The sequence below is a fragment of the Zerene cesonia genome, chromosome 19 (assembly GCF_012273895.1).
Source record: "Zerene cesonia ecotype Mississippi chromosome 19, Zerene_cesonia_1.1, whole genome shotgun sequence".
Taxonomy (NCBI): Eukaryota; Metazoa; Arthropoda; class Insecta; order Lepidoptera; family Pieridae; genus Zerene; species Zerene cesonia.
In genome coordinates, this window is record NC_052120.1 from 5,130,882 (window position 1) to 5,151,150 (window position 20,269).

The 20,269-nt window shown below is 30.3% G+C and overlaps 2 protein-coding genes across 2 annotated transcripts in view; one reads left to right on the forward strand and one right to left on the reverse strand.

The window, feature by feature from the left end:
• The first annotated feature begins 1,149 nt into the window (after positions 1 to 1,149).
• On the forward strand, positions 1,150 to 10,333 carry LOC119834238 (phospholipase A1 member A-like). The gene is made up of 7 exons (XM_038358571.1): positions 1,150 to 1,424; positions 6,371 to 6,509; positions 7,396 to 7,621; positions 8,091 to 8,271; positions 8,550 to 8,741; positions 9,131 to 9,299; positions 9,849 to 10,333. The coding sequence occupies exons 1-7, from the start codon at positions 1,367 to 1,369 to the stop codon at positions 9,949 to 9,951; spliced, it is 1,068 nt and encodes a 355-aa protein (XP_038214499.1). The 5' UTR covers positions 1,150 to 1,366; the 3' UTR covers positions 9,952 to 10,333.
• Positions 10,111 to 20,269, reverse strand: part of LOC119834236 (vesicular glutamate transporter 1) — a 56,805-nt gene continuing 46,646 nt past the window's right edge. The window contains exons 8-13 of the mRNA XM_038358570.1: positions 19,973 to 20,135; positions 19,788 to 19,895; positions 19,514 to 19,699; positions 19,250 to 19,435; positions 18,286 to 18,462; positions 10,111 to 17,970 (exon numbers count right to left, since the gene is read on the reverse strand). Of these exons, the coding sequence (XP_038214498.1) occupies positions 17,776 to 17,970; positions 18,286 to 18,462; positions 19,250 to 19,435; positions 19,514 to 19,699; positions 19,788 to 19,895; positions 19,973 to 20,135 (1,015 nt within the window). The 3' untranslated portion in view covers positions 10,111 to 17,775. The remainder of the gene's footprint in view (positions 17,971 to 18,285; positions 18,463 to 19,249; positions 19,436 to 19,513; positions 19,700 to 19,787; positions 19,896 to 19,972; positions 20,136 to 20,269) is intronic.

Consider the following 20,269-nt stretch of genomic DNA (forward strand, 5'->3'; position numbering starts at 1 on the left):
ATATTATTTGTATACTATGTCCATGAATATAGGTCGTTATTGACAAGCTTTTGTTAGAAAATGGATGGATTGCTAGATCAATCTTTAGTTACAGTTGCGTTTGCGATTCCGAATTAGGATTGATTATTAATAATTTTATATGAATTAAAGTCTTGTGTATTTTATTTACTTGTGGTTACATTTTACTGTTAACTTATTCTTTTAATAAGACTAAAATAAACTAATAAATGAATTTCCAGTTGTCTGTGTTTTTCTTCCACATATTTTGATTTATAACGAAATTTCGCTTATAGGAATAGAGATAGAGCCTTTTGAGAGTTTTTTGTTATTTGTTTATTTTTATGCTCAATTAATTTTGTCAACTCATTAAAAATCTAAGCTACAATGTATTACAAAAAATTATTAATTATATCATGAAATTTTCCCCAGAGAATATTATCGTAATATCTACCTCATTGTTTTAAGTTACATAATAGGGTTTTGTGCCTACGCATTATAGATCACGTATAAGACGAATACTAAATAACCAACGATAATCTGACTCGAATCTTGTGTATCATCATCATCAGCCCATATATGTTCCCACTGCTGGGACACAGACCTCCTATGAGGGTATCATCAATCTTGTGTATAATAAAAGCATTTCCTTATTCTCTCTTATAAAATAATCACGTGGACGTAAATACTTCAAAATCAATAATTAATAACTCTGAAACGTATGAGATAATATGATAATCATAGAGAACTTCGAATATAATCCTTTATTTTTATAAAGCTAATTACCTATGCAATATGCCTCCTGTGCATGTTGAACGGTTTAAGCTATCGAATAAAAATTTCGAATTCACACATTTTTTGCAAAAAACTAATAAGAACAATAATAAAATTATGTTTATGACGAAGGACTTTTAGGATTAAGTCAAGGCTCCTATTAGCGTGGTCATTTATATTTTAACATATGCAAACATGCAGTAACCTTGATAGAATTACAAAATTCAGTTAAATTTATTATATTGCCAAGGTACTAATTGATCAAGGTCTCGTGTCGTAACATAATTATAGTGTGTGTCAAAACAAAACTGTAATATGCAATTTGCCGGAATATTTTTGTATTCAAGAGGGGACGAAGCAGGCGAGGGTCAGCATCATACTGGTACTTTCGCCGTCAGTTCCCTCACAGAAAAGGCACGTAACACACGCTGAGGCACGTGGAAACTGTTCCACTAACATATTTCGTCATTATCTAATAAGGCACAGTTCTTGTTGTTGTTACGCCGCTTGGTATTTGATACGTTGTAAACGCGAATAATGTGATATGAAGTTGTACGCAATTATTAACAGTGATTTTTTGTAACGCTTATCAAATATGGTGACAAACGCTCAGTGGTTGCTAGTGATTGGGATAACTGCGTTACAATTCTCAGGTATGTTTACTTTAAATATTATATTTGGGAAAATATTTTTAGTAAATAATTTTAAAGAACTAAGTTCCTCACGGAAGTTGTATGAAATTGAATACATGGGTTATGCATACGATTATAGTTAGCATTTTTGTATAATCAATGCCTACCGTGAAAGTACCCGCGTAATGTATTGTATAGTTTTTACTTACGATATGAATAATTCATGATTTTGATGAGCTAAGGATACATGGAATATTATTGAATTTACTTGTTAATTTACACAAATGTCATGGTGAGCCATGTTTCGCGAATGAAAAAGGCAAATATTTATTATTTCGTGTGTATAAATAATATAGATCAAATATGTAGCCAAATTAAAAATAAATTGCCAAATATTTGCTTAAGATACATACAAATTAGCATTAAATAAAAATCTTCATCGTTATTACAAACTAAATCCAATAATTTCATATTTAGCGCAAATAATAGAGTTATTAATAAAACTATTAATTAAATATCTGATCATTATTATCTCTACGATTACATATTTGCTAATATCTTATATTAACCCTATTTATCAATGTGAATTTCTAAAATTATTGCTTAAGATATTAACTTCTTTAGGCATGTAGTTTCATTTTAATACATAACAATTATTAAATTATTATTCAGTGCAATAATTTAAAAATGACCTTTCGGTTTACTTATTATATATTTATATATTATAGTTATTTGAACATTTATGATGTTGAGTTTGATGTTAGGTTTTATTTTATTAAAACAATATATGACGCATTATATGTGTATTTGATAATAGACAAAACATTTTGCTTATTAGTTCGTAATTATATTTTCAACAGTGTAAAATGCTCCTGTTTTCAATGATTTTCATCGTAATATTCATCCTCACATTTTTATTCATACACTGAAGATAGCAAAAGTCTATTATACAATAAGAATTTATCTAGACACGGCCTTGCAAATGAAATGAATCAACAAACGCATGTAAACCAATAGCACGAAGCGTAACAGCTGATGCGTTGTGGCGCGCTACTTCCGAATGCGGTTACGTTACCGGCATTGCGTAACCGCTCTCACGACAACCATGAGACGTATCCTATACTTTCGATTTTAAAACTATAGTAAATAATGCAATTATGCATTTGGGTGAATCTTGGACTAAAATCTATTTAAATTTGGGATAAATAGGAACGTATACAACAATTTTTGTGGAATTTATCGTTGTTTAAGTTGTAAAATATGGTATTTATCTCCATTTGAAATAACTATCGTTATTTTATTCTGGATCTTAGAATGACCAATTGATTGAAGATTGAGTAATTGACTTTACTTAATAATGTGCATTTAATGATGAATATTAAGTTATAAATTAATCTGCTTATTAAAGATAACTTATTAAAATTCAATACAAAATATTTAATTGCCTACTATTTACAATATTCACTACAAACTTAAATGAAATATATCTCCTCAGTTTAATTTTGAATTAAAATAATAGGTAGAGATAAGATTATTTAGTTTCCTTTATCCTTCCGTGATTTGTAAGCCTTTATAATATAACGGAAGAATTTGAATACCTACTTTAGGTAACATTCTAAGAATGTGTCACAATATATCGGTTATGAGTTTACGTTAAGTCATTTAGGGTTTTATGAATACTCATTATTAATTGAAATAGCATCCCTGATTGGTGTGATAATAAGTGTGATTATCTTAATTTATTAATGACTAACTGTTAACCACGACTTCGTCCGTGTGGTTATGAAAATCAAGATTAGTTAAAAGTATCCTATAGCACTCAGAAATAATGTAGCTTTGTTTTGGTGAAAGAAATTTAAAAATCGGACTAGTAGTTTCGGAGCCTTTAGGGTACAAACAAACAAAAAAAACTTTTCCTTTTTATTACATTAGTAGGTATAGATTAGCCCACATGCCACAAAACATAATTTATCACTACCTTTATAATTAGTAATTATTCTTTTTAGAATAATATAACTTTAAATACGATTTTTTTAAAACTCCATATTCACGGTAAAGACATTTTATTACACAATTTATGCATATCCCCGTAAATTTGAGAAAGGGTGTCAAGGCAACTCAGTATATAATAAGAATCAAGATTTTTAATTGCATAACATGTATTTTGAAAAATTCTTTAAAAAAATGCATTTTTAACATAAAAAATACATTATTTTATAGGTGCATCGTATTTTTATTATTAACATTCAACCAACATAAATGTAAGTATGTTAGAAACCCATGGCATGATAAGGTCAAGATCTTCAGCCCTGGCCTCCGAGATGTGATTTGAATACTGCTCTTAGAAATGGTTAAGCAATTGACCTTACTTAGTAATGTGCATTAAATTATGAATATTATTATGAATATTAAGTAAAAAATGAATCTGCTTACGATAGATGACTTATTAAAATTCAATACAAAACAATTAATTGCCTAATGTTTACAATATAAAAATTAGAACTAGCAAAACGATTCCACAGATAAAATAATACGATATAAAATTTAAAAGGGGTAATATATCAGGAAATAAATAACTGAAAAATGGGCAATAGCATATATCTTTAGATGCAGCATTTAATAGCATCTTTAAAGCGTTATTTGATATTTCCTGTGTATTGTTACCTTCACTTCACTTGTATTGTTTCGGGCAAATCGTGTTTATACACAATACTTACATAACTACATAATTTAATGCTTTTTATAAAACACAAGGAGAGGAAGTTGTAAATATAAAATATATTAAATATGAGTAATTTAGATTTAAATGGAATTTGTTTTAAGGTTCTTCACAAAATATTAAATGATGCTTGTTGAACGTAGGTTAGAGTTCAGATAGAGTTAATCGTAAATACGAATACGTTTTTACCCTAAATTGCTTTGTTTGATTTAATTATTCTATAGAATAAGATTCCCTCTAGACATAGTTGTTTATGTATAAGGTAAAAACGCTAGAACTATTCTTAAATTTGGATCGCATACACTTAATATCTTTTATATAATATAAAGTTTATTAACGATTTGTGTTATGTAATTTGTGTATCTTATTATAATAAATGAATAAATTTTACCCATATAACGAAACCATAGAATGAGTTAAACATTTTATCCATTAAATGGGTCAAATGTGAATACAAGAAACTGAAAAGAACTGAACTACGAAATATAACGAAAGCGTATGAGTGGAAATGTGTCATAACCATTTCATGTCACTCATAAGAATTTGTGAATCCATTGAGAAGGCTCCAGAACCGCTAATGAATCAAAACAAAGCATACTTTATTGGAGAATTCTAATCAGTAAGAAAATGTCGTAATTTGACGACCTACTTATTTTAAATACAGTACTTTTAGTAATTAGTATTCAATTAACCTCTCCAGTACAAACACAGTATATTTAGTGTAAATACACAATCACCGTATTTTATTTTAAGTAACATTTCAGCGTTACCTATTAATAGGCAACTCTACATTCTTTCTATATTAGGAAAATGTACAAAAATAATCATCAGTTGAAAAATTCGATGTTATCTGTTTTGTAAAGCCTCAAACATACTTTTAATTTGAAAACAGTTCAATCACTTTCATTTCGCAATATTGTGTTACAAAACTTTTTAGAGTAGTATGTTCCTTCGTCGTAGAGACGACAGATATCACTCAGCGTAAAACAGATTTTCACATTATTGCTTAACATAACACGTTCGCACTTGGTACTCAAAAAGAAAACAATGAAACAAAAAGTTATGTCATAAAGATGAATCATAATCGTTTGTACGATGAACTCCAGTTTAAAATGAACTGTCTAATGTATACTATTGTTTTGCATTCAAGTCTCTAATTGCATTGGCTTCTCTAAGGCCGTTTGCTGCTCCGTATTACAATGCCATTCACCACATAATGGATTAACTTTCCAGCCATACATTTTAAACGTAATATATTTCGAAGAAGACAATTTCAGTAATACTTTAAAAAGTTTATCCTTGTAGCCTTTTAAATATCATGACTGGTTTCATAAATTTATTAAAGAGAAGGTAAACAAAGTACATATATAAATAAATAAAAATAATTATGGTTTTATTCGCAAAAAGAAGAAAATATGCTACTAAACTAAGCCAATGCGTTGATTGTATCAAGCACAACATTTAAACTAGATATGTTTACTAGATGTTATTAGGAATAAAAAAAAATGTATTGATAATAAAAAAAGACCTTTTGTATGTCATTACACACATAAAATGTGTTATTGTATAAAATTACAGGATGCGTTCACGCTCTACTTAATCTGAAACATTTCTTAATGCGCGCCTTAACCATTTTACACATTCCAACGACATTGCAATATGCATGTATACATATATACAACGTATTCATTTGAACTGGGCCATTCTTATTTCAAAATAAAATTTGGCATTAAATTACCTTAACAAGTTATGAATATCATATGCACAAACATATGCAAACCTAACCTAAGTATTAACTAAGGTATAATCGTATGTGGCTTACCCTAATATTAAGATCAAAAACGTAAAAAATTGCTGTAGATTGAGAATATACGCAATTTTATAAAGTTGTTTATATATGATTATTAAGTAAAGGTCTACTAATCGATGTTCTCAGAGTCAAATTTAACCTTAGCTCTGTCCTGGGCACAAAAAACTGCCAACCTTTTACTATTGCTCCGATCGTTGCCTGCCGTTTTTTCGTGGTCAAACAGTAAATTCCTGCTACAGTATTATGAATGCGAAAGTAAATTTTTTTGTCTACCTCTTTTACCGTGAGCACTAGCCCAGATCGCACCTAAAGTAAATCCAGCCCTGATTTTTCTTATAATTGACATACGGCATGATTTTTATTCAAATATTTAAATATATTATTGTTTACTGTTTAAATAGATATAAATATGTGTTATATTATTATTTCCTTTCAAAGTATCAAAAACGCAACAAGAGAACTCAGTACGGGATAGAGAAAAGCCGCAAACAGCACGAGATGTCTTCAACACGAGCTCCTGCATCCCGCCACCCTACAGATGCCCCCATCCAAGAATGCAATTCTATTTATACACAAGGTATTATCTTTTCTTATTCGTATGAAAATCAGGAACATTTGTCTTTCTTGGTGACATCTCATAATAAGATGAGATTTCTCAATCTTTTCCATCCACTAAATTTTATTGATATCTAGTTTCAACGTAAAACAAAAAGGAAATATTTATTATATGATTGTATGCCAATGACAGTATCATAAACTATAGTTATTAAACACCTAACAGGAATCTTAAGGTTATTTCACTTGTAGATATGAATTATTCAAGCAATAAATTCATGGTCAGAATAAATGGAGACAAACCTATTTATTTAATTGAACGTTTCTTAAATCAAAATAAGGTTCTCAACGGATATTAAAGCTACGTGTAACACCTGTTTATTTTAACACAATTAATACTGTATTTACATTATTTAAATGCTTGTAAGTAATTTATTCTGCCTAAGAATAATTGTTCTTACACATGCTTTGTCGGATTGTGAATGATATGAATAACGCTAGAAAATAATTATATTTTTAAAACATTGATAAACTTTTAGTGATATAAGAGTCAACCCTTATATTATCCAACCCTTATTATATATCTTTACTATTTATTATACCTGTGTGGATCGGGATCATGGAATGCACGGCTGTTGCGGAGTACAGGGCAAAGCACTTGGGTTGTCCTAGATCCCTCCCTGAGGTTTTCGGCAGCCCACACAAGCTGCTTAGCTTCATGGAGGAGCTGGGATGGTTCCAGCTTTGACTGGCTACCCCCCTCCTTTTCTTTCATGCAAAATAGGCGCTTGACGTCGAGTTGCGGAAAACGAGCCCGTATTATTATTATTATTACCTGTGTGGATTCAATTGCTGTAATTGTATAACGTAACAGTTTATTTCAATATATTTTTGTTCGCACATTTCAGGACCACACAAGAGGAAGGGGAACTACTTAACACCCTGGACAATGATTCATTGAAATACTCTAAATTCAACCCAAAATTTCCAACGAAAATCGTGGTACATGGATTTGGTGGGGGAAGGAATTTATCTCCGAGCACCGATATGAGGAATGCGTATTTTACTAGAGGAAACTACAATATTATAATCGTAGATTATGGAAGCCTAGTCAAAGAACCGTGTCTTTCTCAGGTTATTAAATTTTAATATTATGTATACCCATTATATAACTATACAAAGATAAATTGAGGTAATTACTATCAATTCATGTAGGTAACACATACGGAGAAACCTTTCAAATAACTATCAACTAGAATCAATTTTATTTAAAATATCCTACTTTATATTATTTAAATACATTTTTAACTTACAACATAAGGGTAGTTAGGACCTCGGACTTCAATCGAAAAATCGGGGGTTCGAGACCAGATTAAATTATTTTTAGAGACCAAAGTTAAATTATTTTTAAATCTATCTGCACATTCTCCACATCACCCCTGTAACGATTCTGAGGTTGCCACCCCGCTGACCAAGTGCAGCGGGGAGGCCTGAACCATCATTGCCAGTGGGAACAATGATGATGATAAACAAAGCATAAACTTCTTGACCACATCTCTGTACAAATGAATTATTTTTCGAAATAAAATTAATGTCTTTACAGATAGAATGGGCGCCTCGATTTGCAAGTCTTTGTATTGCGCAGATGGTAGAGTATATCCAATATCACCCTACCAAAGGAGTACCACCAGAGAAAATTCATACCATTGGATACAGTGTTGGGGCACATATACTCGGTCTCGTCGCCAACCATCTCTCTGAAGGGAAACTGGGAAGGATTACTGGTAAGCATTTTAATACAATGAGAATCGAAACATATTACGGCACTACACTGCCTCTTTAATATATTCTCCCAACATTAGAACAAATTAACAATGAAAATGCAATACTATGATTAAATTATTTCTTAGTAATTGACCAAGTACATTGCTAGATAATTACTTTTTTATAATTTTAATTTGAAAGTTGACTTCCTAAATTGGTCACACTGTCTTTTCATAAAACTCAATTAGGAAAACAATATAAACAAATCTCTCCTTATGTTTAATTTAAAAAACTTCAGGGTTAGATCCAACGATCTTCTTCTACATGGGTAACAACCGTTCCAGAGATTTGGATTACACAGACGCCTTATTTGTGGACATTCTTCACACGGGGGCGGGAATACTTGGACAGTGGGGTCCAAACGGTCATGCAGACTTTTATGTTAATGGAGGTTCTAGCCAACCCGGGTGTGCTCACGATACAATATTTCGTAAGTATAAACGACGAATACTATTATAACTGATCAATAATTTTGAAATACATAGTTTTTAAGTAAAGCGACATCTTTGTGAACTAGTGGGAAATTTCGTAAGAACATGAAGATGGCAAATCGTTTTCCTACTTTTGACTAGATGTCGCTTTTATCACTATTTTAATATTTCTTTCAGTTCATGTTGGTTGGAAATAGTAATAATTTTTTTTTAGAGAAACCCATAAATTATATAAAATGAGGTGTTTGTGGAATTAGGCCGCTTACTCAATTCAAATAAAAATATTTGAAATTAATACAGTTCACACATCTCATATTGTTTACCTATTAAAGAATAATAGCACCAAGAATCTTATATTAATTGGTGTATAAAAATATATTTTTTACAGAAACACTATCTTGCGATCACACGAAAGTGACGCCATATTTCATAGAGTCGATCAACAGCCGTGCGGGATTCTGGGCTGGCCCTTGTCCCACATTGTTCTCTTATCTTATAGGCTGGTGCGAGCCTAAGGATACTGAATATGTGCTTATGGGCGAACATGTCACGCATAAGTAAGTTCAATTTTAATAATAGGTAACGAATATATATAACACATTAATACAAGTACGAAAGCCTTTTAACGCATCGGTGAGAAAGAGATTCACGTACTTTATTATACTATTACTAATTGTTCGCCCCTGTTTCACCCGTGGTACATAGCCAACAACAAGTACAAGGTACAAGTACAACTCAGTGTAATTGCAGCTTTCTAATGGTGAAAGAATTTTTGCAATTGGTCCAGCCGTTCATGCGTGATGGCGTGACACAAGGAAATAGGGATTCATTTATATTTATCATCATATATGTATATTTTCATTGATTCATCTATATATATAGAGATATAGACTATATAGACAGTACAGACTGTATAGACTTGGTTTAAAAACTAATCGCCAATTATCATTTATCAATAGAATTCTTTCTTTGTTCCTTCTGATGATTCAATAGATTGCCCAAATCTTCGTAATTTCCAATATTTCATTTTTATGGATTTATTTAAAGTGTCTTTTTCATTGATCCCTTTTTTGTATCATATTTCAATTTATTAAGTTTATTTGCAGAGCGCGAGGGGTATATTATGTGACAACAAACGCAAAACCGCCGTACGCCAGAGGCTTCCCGGGAAAAAGTCGGAGGCTTAGATCTATAACACCCTATACTTGATTTGAACTGTGATAGTCTATGTGATAGTTGAATAATATTTAAATAATAGGTAAATGACTTGCCTCTTTAAAGTTACCTTTCGTACCTACCTCAGAATTGTAAAATTTTCCACTCGAAACGATTTATACACAGCTTAAATTGATATACACATTCTTATACTTTTGGATAAGATTAAGAAAATTCATGCTAAGAAATTATCTTTATCCAAATAGAGCTGCCATTTTATTATTTATTTTCTTATAAATGTACCTACCTACTCGTAAATAATTGTACGTCGTATTTTTATATTTATTAATTTATTGTAAGACTAATATAAAAGCCTGGTCCAGGACTAAGTGATATGGATCAATAATTTCCTCGATTTCGATAATACGCAAAAAAAGCGCTCTGCAGAGTTATGTAAATATCAAATTAACAATTGTAGGTTAACTGAAACGACTCCAAGTCTATAACTGGACAGAATTATCAGATTATTCACTCTTTAAATATAAATGGATTTGGGTGTGTTGAAAAATAAATATAAATGTACCATAATCTTTGTTTTATTTTTTACAACAACAATAAAAGAAGAGTTAAATTTTCAAACATATATTAGGGAAGATAATGTTACCAGCTTTTTTAAGTAAACACTAATAATTAATTCAATAATTAACTTAACTTGAGATCAAATATATCACACTCAACAATATCTTATGTTATGATAATTTTTAACAAAAATTTGAAATACACAATTGAAAATAAATATAATACAACGAAATATTGCGATTAAATAATTGAAATATCACATCAATAAATAACTGTTTTGGTGTATAAGAATATCTATAACTATAAAACATTAAATTATATGATACCTGCAATATATAAAGTACCAGTTCTCAATGAAATTAAAATTACTTCACAAGTTTTAAGAGGTAGATAATAACATAACTTTTTGGTTGCACATTATTTTTTTTGATAAGAAGAGAAATGTCTTATTTAAATGTAAAGTGTAGTTTACTAATAGATAAATAAAAATAACATTTTTGAAACCTCTGTAAAGACCATAAACAATTAATTATCAATATTTAGTAACATTTACCTCTTTCTTTCTCTTTGCCAATAATTTGCAGCTTTGGTTATTGCGATAATTCAGATTAAATCCAAAAGACAATGCCGTATTTACTATAACATTAGCAGAATTCTTGTGACAAACATAAATTTCTAAATAGAAGATATTTACACGAATTCGTATTTATGCTCTACTTGCCTATGAATAAAAAAAATATGACATTAACAACTACTCGTTTAATATTTACAAGATAGGCCATTTAAACAACTTGTATTTTTCGAATAATATTGAATAAAAAAAAATTAACGTCTAAAAATATCTATATCCTGAATCCTTCAGTTCGTTATCTTTCATAAAAAACGAAGGTAAATCAAAATTTATTATCTTTATTTACAAGCATACCTAAAGGTTAACCATATGTAGGAATTTATTGCCATATGCATATTACTACTACTACTTCAGTTATAATGTAAGTCGTTCTGCTGAAAAATAATCGATAATAATCACATGAATTTAAATCTGGACTATTGAAAATAAAGTTATAGTTGTGACGAACACCTATATGCAACCACTTTTTTCCTTTTTTATATCGAAAGTAAATACTTATGGCATAAATGATAACTTGAAAGCGACCAATATTTACAAGTACAAATCTACAAAGCAAATTTCTAATGAATCTAATCAGTAATTGACAAACCAGTGCTTCATTGCAAGAATCCAACTTACAATAGAGACAAACCAACTACCTTACAATAGAGAAAAATCTTATTCATTACTGTACATAGACTATTACCTCAAATTCACCAAAATAAAGAATAGAACGGAACATAATACTCCAAAGTCAAAGGTACGAAATTAGATTTCAATTTTCATACAATTTAGGAAGGTAGATAATAACCTACTAAATAAGATGTTTGAATAAGAAATAAGATGTAGAACCTTCACAACTTCTAATATCCATACAATAAACATAAGCAACAAAATTATGCTTTGCTTGCTTGATATCATTCACAATATCGTAAATTAACACATTATTGAATAAATTACACATTTTCATTTTAGACCCTACCTTACTATCTATATTACTATTTGCCGTAATATTAAACTCTAATGTGCTTTCAAAAGCATTATTGTCGACACAGCCTTATAGAGTGAGATCACCCCGTAAAATTAAAATTATTGTCTTATCTCATTAAATTAGTTTAGATTAACAAATACCTAGAGGATATACATTAAACATACCATCACTATGCGAAAATTTAAAAGTATAGGTCTAGCGTTTAAAAAAGTATGTATATAGAAACCAACATGATTCGAGATGAGTTTTTCTGAATAGCTGAAAAAGTCGTAAAGAAACAGTATTCATTTATTATCTACATAACCATATATCACATTCGTACACGCCACTAAACTATGTATATATAATTTCATAACCAGTGCTCATTCAACAAGTGCAAGGGGGATCCGTACCCATTTTGCCATAATTTTGGACATTGTGAAAATTATCACTTATAAAATAAACATCATACAGTACTTATTACACAAATTCTTAGCTGCACGAGCCCCGGCCTTATGTAAAACACATAATAATCAGTAAGTAATACTAATAAGTATATTTATTTGTGATTAGTATCGCACAAAATTTTGGGCAAATAAATATTTTGCGTCCTGGTTTTAAGTAAACTTTAACTATCAGCAATTTGTTTCTGGAATTTACAATAACCAATATATAATTATCTAAAAATTTAGTATTTAACAATGATAATTTTTCAATGAAAAACTTATATATTATTCAAACTACTCCTTGAATGCTTATACTTTAAATGATGTTTACTGTGTTCTATGTGACATATAAAATACAAATGACTAACTAATAGATAAATACAAATCACTACGTATACAAGAAACACTTCTAGTAGATTTTTACAAACCAGAATTGACGGTGTAGAGATTCTTTAAAATAACATTTTATTTAATACTTTATTATTTAATCTAATATTCTAATGACGTTTTCTAAATGAAATAATAATTATGGTTCGATGATTTCTGAAGATAATACAATTCTGTTTTACCTCTAATGAAATGAACAAATATATCAACATTTTTAAATAACAATAAAAAATATGATAATTCTCACCGATGTCCAAATATTTGTTATTTATATTTTATATCTCTACACACCTATATTATATGTTTCTATTTTTATATAATGATGTGAAAAATGTGTGAAAGTAACAATAAATTTATGTTTTCATTTTTTTTAAAGTCAATCAAATGTACCTACACTGAAGAGAACGAGAATTCCTGGAATATGTAGACACATAATTAAAGAGTGGTTTTTATTATATTTCATATACATTTTTTTCCGTATCCCAAAAATATAATTAACAAATGCAAGCTTTATAGAAAATACACTTTATATTTAATAAGTGGCAAATTAATAAAATTATGATGTTCTGGAGCAAATGTTAGTCTTATGAATTAATAAATAATACATGATTTTACTAATTTAATATTTACACACTACATTTTTTATTGTCATTGCCTTGCTTATTTTTGTGACTTTATTTGTCAATACTTACTATCTAATATTTTCACTTCCTAATTCCTAGTTTGTTGAACCACACAACAATATTATATAGATAAAATGTGATTTATGAGATAAAATGTGTGTATGAGATAATCGCAAATTTCTTCTGATCAACAAATGCTTTTACTATAGGAAGATGATTCATTGTTAATCAAACTTTGAAAAAAACCTAAGGTATAAAACCGCAGCTATTTAAGTACTTGGCAACCAACTTATTTTAACTAAGTTAATAAGCAATAAATAATGGTTATTTCTGATCACCTTTTCTTCATTTTTTCTTCTCTTTTTTTAATTATATTATTATACACATTTCAAATTGTAGAATATAAACAAATTATTTTTTTTCCAGCAGTGTTTATAATGTAGATACGTATACGAAATTCTTATACTACAATTTTCGTTATTACTGTTACCATACATAGTTTCATAAAATTGTGTATTTTCTTTGTCTTTTTGCGACATGCAAGCAATCTTTACTTTACTCTTATATTTAATATATATGCAACGTGTTTTTCCAATAGCTTTTAGCTTGCAAAGTCAATTCACAACTGTATGTTTTCTCGCATCCTGATAAATCTAACTTGTAGAGTTAAAACATCACATCGCTTTTCATTCTGAGCCTAAAGACAAGCTTATTTTAATTCGTTGGAAGTCTTACTAGCAGTTCTTGTTTTACCCTATATCCTATATGACAGTTGGAGGATTCTTTTCTATGTTATTTTCCGTAAAAAAAGGTTTTAAATTTATTTGTGATAAGACAGACGGTCTTTTACATATTTTCTTATTGCTTACGTATGGACGTTAAAGATGTTAGAACGGTTCTTATTATGTTTGGTTGAAATCGTTCCATTTTTTCTGCATATTGGTTTCGAAATGCCAATAGTCATGTATACTGTAAATTTTCGGTGATTAATCATGAGTGGTGTCTTAATCAGTACATAGAGCGTAATTACATTCTTGCTTCTGCGTTTTCGTGTCATATTCTTACGATGTCAACCTCTCTAATCAATTTTGCATTGTGTAATGGAAAAAGCACGTCAGCAATAATAAATATTCTAATAAAGAAAATACGTATATTTAAATAACATGAGCGTCACCATTTACTATTAATTTATCTACTGGATATGGACATAGGTACTGTAAAATCAAAATTTATTAAATTATAATTACTTATTACGCATTTACGACAGGACACAAAAGAAAAATTTAATTGCAATCACCATTATTTCCGAATTTCTTAATAATAATTATTGTCAACGAATGTTGCGTTATTATTGTCGCTATAAATTCATTATTTATTGTCAAACTGATTTTACATAAAATTGTGTGCGTGCTTTATAAACAGAGAGTGCATTTATACACGGTGTTTTAAAGTAAATGTGCTCAAATCAATTCGTGCTCATAAACTTTTCAAATAAATGTTTTAGTTACGACAGATGAACATGTGTGTATTTACACTGCATACATGTGACAAATAATAGCTAAATAAAAAAATCATGTAACTATATGACCTATGTATAATATTATGCACAAACTTAAATATACTCTTCGTGCTGGGATGTAGGTACTCTTAAATATCATCAGATATATTGTGTGTTAAAATTTACACTAATATGTACATACCTACATTATTAATAGAAAATACATTTACGCTCTTTGTTATATTTATTTACCTGAGCCCAAAGAAATATCAAAAATCCATAATACATTTTTTTTGTAGCAAAGACTAATAGTTAGTCAATTTCTCACAAGTTTTTCAAGAGAAAGTTATAATATCGTAATAGCTCACTAAAATATCAAACGCTTTATTGAAGGAATAATTACTAACGTAATTTACAACGATGACGATGTGAAAAAAAATCGCGCTTTCCTTTAACTATAAATCCGGATTATTAATTTTTTTTTTGTTATTTCATTTTTCTAAGTTTCAAGCACTATATTCTCGCACGCTTGAGATAAATGTTATATAAACTACAACTTTATAATACATTAATGATTATTATATACAGCATAGCGATACCACTAATATACTTATGTTTATATATATTTATATTCGGCAAAAGCAGAGTCCTGTCGCGATTGTATAATTCGTGAATTTTGATAGGAAAAATAACACCGGTGCTAATTTTTATACTATGAATGGTAATCTATTATAAGGATTATATTTCATACTTTCATATACGCTAAGAAAAGTTACTACAAAATCTTAAATGTAGCACTCAGACAAGAATAAACTTACCTACTTAATAATAACAACTGTATATTATATACTTACTATATATTATTTTTTCATATTTTTGTGTTTTTTTTTTATAAACATAGCCAATATTTACAGCATTGATATCGTATATAAGATAATTTTTTACTACTTTATGAGATAGCTTGATAAGCATTGTCTTTGGTATTATCGAAGTTTTGAAAATGATTGGCAAAGAGTAGATACTGCTGCATAGCATCTTCTACTTTGGAATATATCTTGAATTTGAAACATATTGAAATAATAGTATTTGAATTTGTTGAATGATTCATAAATAATACTTATTTTATTAAAGATGTGAATTTAAAATGAATAAAATTAAGTTTCGAAATCTAAATTACAAGATCTGATCACATTTCTTCCCTTTGTTATCAACATTCGAGATAAATTCCTACACCTATTACATATACATTTATTTTGTTAAATTGAAGTACGTACAATCCTAGAATATTTTAATTATTTCGTTCATATCAAGAGTATAATTGTAAACATTGTACAACAACAGTATTTGTAGCAACAAGGACGAGCGAGATATAAAGAATTGTCATATTGCTCATACACAAAGTAAGAAAAATAGAACTAAGCAGCTAACAAGGGAGATGGAGTTCAATCTTATAGTATATAGCTTTAACTTTTATAAAATGCTATACTTTGGTGTATTATAAAAGTCAAATTTTAAAACTGTACCACACATCAAACCGCGTCTTACAACTTGGATCAACAAAATAACTAATGATAATATTAAACTAATCCTCAATGATATGCAAATACATCGTATATACATCTGTACACTTATATTGAGCAAATAAAACAATGTTTATGAGAATTAATTAACAATACAATAGCTAATACATACAATTATAATTTTGTAAACGAAGCTATCCGCTGTCCACATATAATAATTCTGCTATACTTGTAACAAACAAATAAACTTTCGAAAATTTAAACAATATAACTTTACAGGACACAACTACAGTGACAAAAGCTAAACGAGAACAGTATATATGTTTATTTTCTACCTAGTTGTACAAAAAAGTTCCCAACAGATGCTTACTATTCAGATGCAGCACCCACGAACCTCCAGAAATTACTTACTACTACTTTCAATAGTTATAGTCGAAACACACTCCATCAATGACTCCCTCTACAAACACATCTATTAATTTATTATTTTAATTATCCTTTTGATTGTAGTTTAGGTACGCTTTCTTTAATGTACAATTTGAATATTAACGTTTTGAATTGAAATAATTAAGATAAATATTTACCAAGCTTAAATGGATACAAATACATTTAGTAATAGCATTCCATTTTAAAAGCGATGTCATGTGTTTCGACTAAATACCATATTAAACTAGACAAGTGCATTTATTGATAGAAATAGTAACGGTTGTGAGTAGATTTTACGAAAGTATCTGAATTTATTTGTACTTTTAAATGCAATTTATTAAATACGGATCCGATTAAGTACAAAGTTACTGTCAAGATACTATAACGATTAAATCTCTTTCAAAGCCATTAAAAGACAACGCGCATAGGAAGCGCTATATGTATACTAATCAATTTGTAATATTTATTCTCAAAGCGCAGTAACTGCAGAACAATTCCACATTAACTTCGAGCTTATTTGCTTTTAGATGGTTTACAAATTGGGTCGAAAATCAATCAAGGTTTTATTAGGATTATGCGCTTATGTATTTTCAGAGAATTTAAACTGTTTTTATATTTCAGATAATTAGGTACAACATTGCTTTAGCTTTGCTCTTTTATGTTTCAGACTGCTCTTATTGATTAGTTAATTCTACAGCTTCGTTAATGCATTTAATTTCTTCGTTACTACACTTAATTTTTATCTTTTTTTTTTTGTTTTACGAATTTATTCACGGATAGTTTCACTGCACATGTCTAGTCCAATTTACTAGTGGGGGCTCAGTAAGTGCCGTCGTCGGTGAGGTCGTGGTATGGTTCGGCGGGCGGCTGCACCGGCTCCGCCTGGTATAGCGCGCCGGACACGAACGGGTTGTTGGGCACGTGCGCGGGCGGGGGAGGGGGTGGGCGCGCGGGCGCCATGCTGCCGTAACCGGACGGCTCGGAGCCTTTCAGAGGAGCTGACGGTTGCTCCGTCTGTTTGATGAGTGGGTTTTTATTTTGTATTTATTTCAAAACATCGGTATATAATACAAGTCAAAATAGACAGATTCAGAATATATATGGCAAATTAAATTACTGAGTTTTTTTTTATAAGACAGAAAAGCGTAAATGTAAGTGAACACCCATATAAATAGATCAGAACTTTAGCCTTCAATTGTTGTAAAATTATATGTGTTTATATGTTGTGGACATTAACACATGAAAAGCACAACTCTGAAAAATATTAACTCAATAAAATAACTTTTTTAAGAAACTAAAAAAACGGCTAAGAACAGAAAGTATACTTACGAATGTGGTTTCTTGATCAATGGGCTTCAATGGAGCTTCATAAGGAGGAGCAGGTTCGGCCCAGGGCTGCAGCTCTCCAGACGCGAATATGCCGTAGACGGTGATCCCGAAGAAGTGTACCATAGCGCCCATTATGAACACGGCTCGCCATTCCGTTATAGCTTTCTCTAGTTGATCCTATTGGTATAAGAAGTTTATTTATATACGGTACTACTGTACCACGAACTAAAGGGTGAAAAGTAGAAGCAGGTCATATTGGTTTACAAGAGACACCCTGAAAGTAACATGAATGAAGTAGTAATTTCGATCATTTCGCTATAACCATATTAATTATAAATGAACTGTTCCACACAAAACAATTTTTTCAATTCGAACCAGTATTTCAAGAGATTGTCCCTTCAGACAGACAATCTCTTCAGCTTTATACAATTATAATTAATCTTACTATAGATAATCATCCAACAAAAAATATAACTCAATATGGATAATAAAGTGGCAAACGCGAAATACAGTCGGTGTAACGCATCGGCGCGCACCCACGACCGTTCATTTGGTATTCAGAGCGCGCGTCGCTCTGAGCTCGATTTCCTTTTTAAAATTAGCCACGGCCCAATGTCTTTATTGTTTCGATACTGAAGCCTCCACTAGGGGAACTCCAAACAGTCGGTAGCACGCACGAATTGTGCGAAACTCAGTTATTTATATCACTCTCAAAGTTGATCAAGAAAAGTTGTAAAAAATAGATTCATGCACATTATACAAAATTTCTTTAAAAAGCAAGCATTAAATCGAATAACAAAGTTTCTATGTCCATTCAAGATAACGGGGGGAACGATTATTTATTCTACAAAAAGTATGCACGTCACATTATAGATGTTATATATTTATTTTTGTTCAAATAAATGTAAAACGATCAATATCACAATATCATAGAATATTATAATAATAAATCTCCATGAATTACCTTTTCCTGGGTCATGTAATCAATCACAATGGGGACAATAAAGCCAGCAATCGTGCCGATGCCATTGGACAAGCCCATCAAAATGGACGCATATCTTGGCGCTATATCCAGGTGATTTACATTGTATCCCGAAATTGCAAATCCACTGCAAGCCACACCGAGGGTCAACTCTATTGTTGCTACGTACTGCAAGAAAAGCTCTTATGTAGCGATAATAAATTCACAAAAAATCATACAATGTTTTGACTAGTCAACACGTATTACCTTATTATCAGCGTATGCCACGAGTACAAAGAAGAAGGCTTCTAATCCAAAACCACCACAGTTGAAAAGCTTACGCACATTCGTTGTTGTCATGATGTTATTTTTACGCAAGTAATCAGCCATCATGCCGCCGATCGGCACGAGAGAAGTCATGATCAAATGTGGAATAGCACCAACAAAGCCGGACTGCCAAAACATAATGCGTATCATATTAATTTAACCGTTCATGTGAAAAAAAGTGAAACAAAATAATTAATAAACTTTTTCTATTTACCTCAGTGATCTGCATATTGAAACGCGTGTTAAAATATGCCGATTGGAAGATCACTAGCAAGCAGAAGTTCCATGTCCTACAGAAATTCGCCACAATAATGGCGTACACCTAAAACAATAGCCACTCAATTGGTATATTATGATCAAACAATATTTCAACAATCGTTAGTTAGGACTTTTTATTACCGGTGGGGATGTAGCGAATTCTTTCCAAGGTGTGTTCCAAAAGCCAGGCATAGCGGCCTGCGAGGAGGTGCCCAGGGACTGTTCGATGTATGTCAGCTCGCGAGCAGAAATGTGAGGATGCTTGCTTGGTCGCTCAAACACAAGCCAAAGCCAAAGAAAGTACCTGAAATAATACAATTTATCAAGTCTCCAATTTCCTTTTGACTTTAAATTTAAATAAGTTTAAGTTTGATCTAAAACAGTAAATTACATCAAGCGTTATGTTTGAGACGTAATCAATCATCATTTTTAAGAAGT

Coding starts and splice junctions, on each gene's coding strand:
- LOC119834238 (XM_038358571.1), top strand. CDS start 1,367: ATGGTGACAAACGCTCAGTGGTTGCTAGTGATTGGGATAACTGCGTTA. Junction 6,510..7,395: donor CAATTCTATTTATACACAAG/GTATTATCTTTT, acceptor CGCACATTTCAG/GACCACACAAGAGGAAGGGG. Junction 8,272..8,549: donor GAAACTGGGAAGGATTACTG/GTAAGCATTTTA, acceptor AAAAAACTTCAG/GGTTAGATCCAACGATCTTC.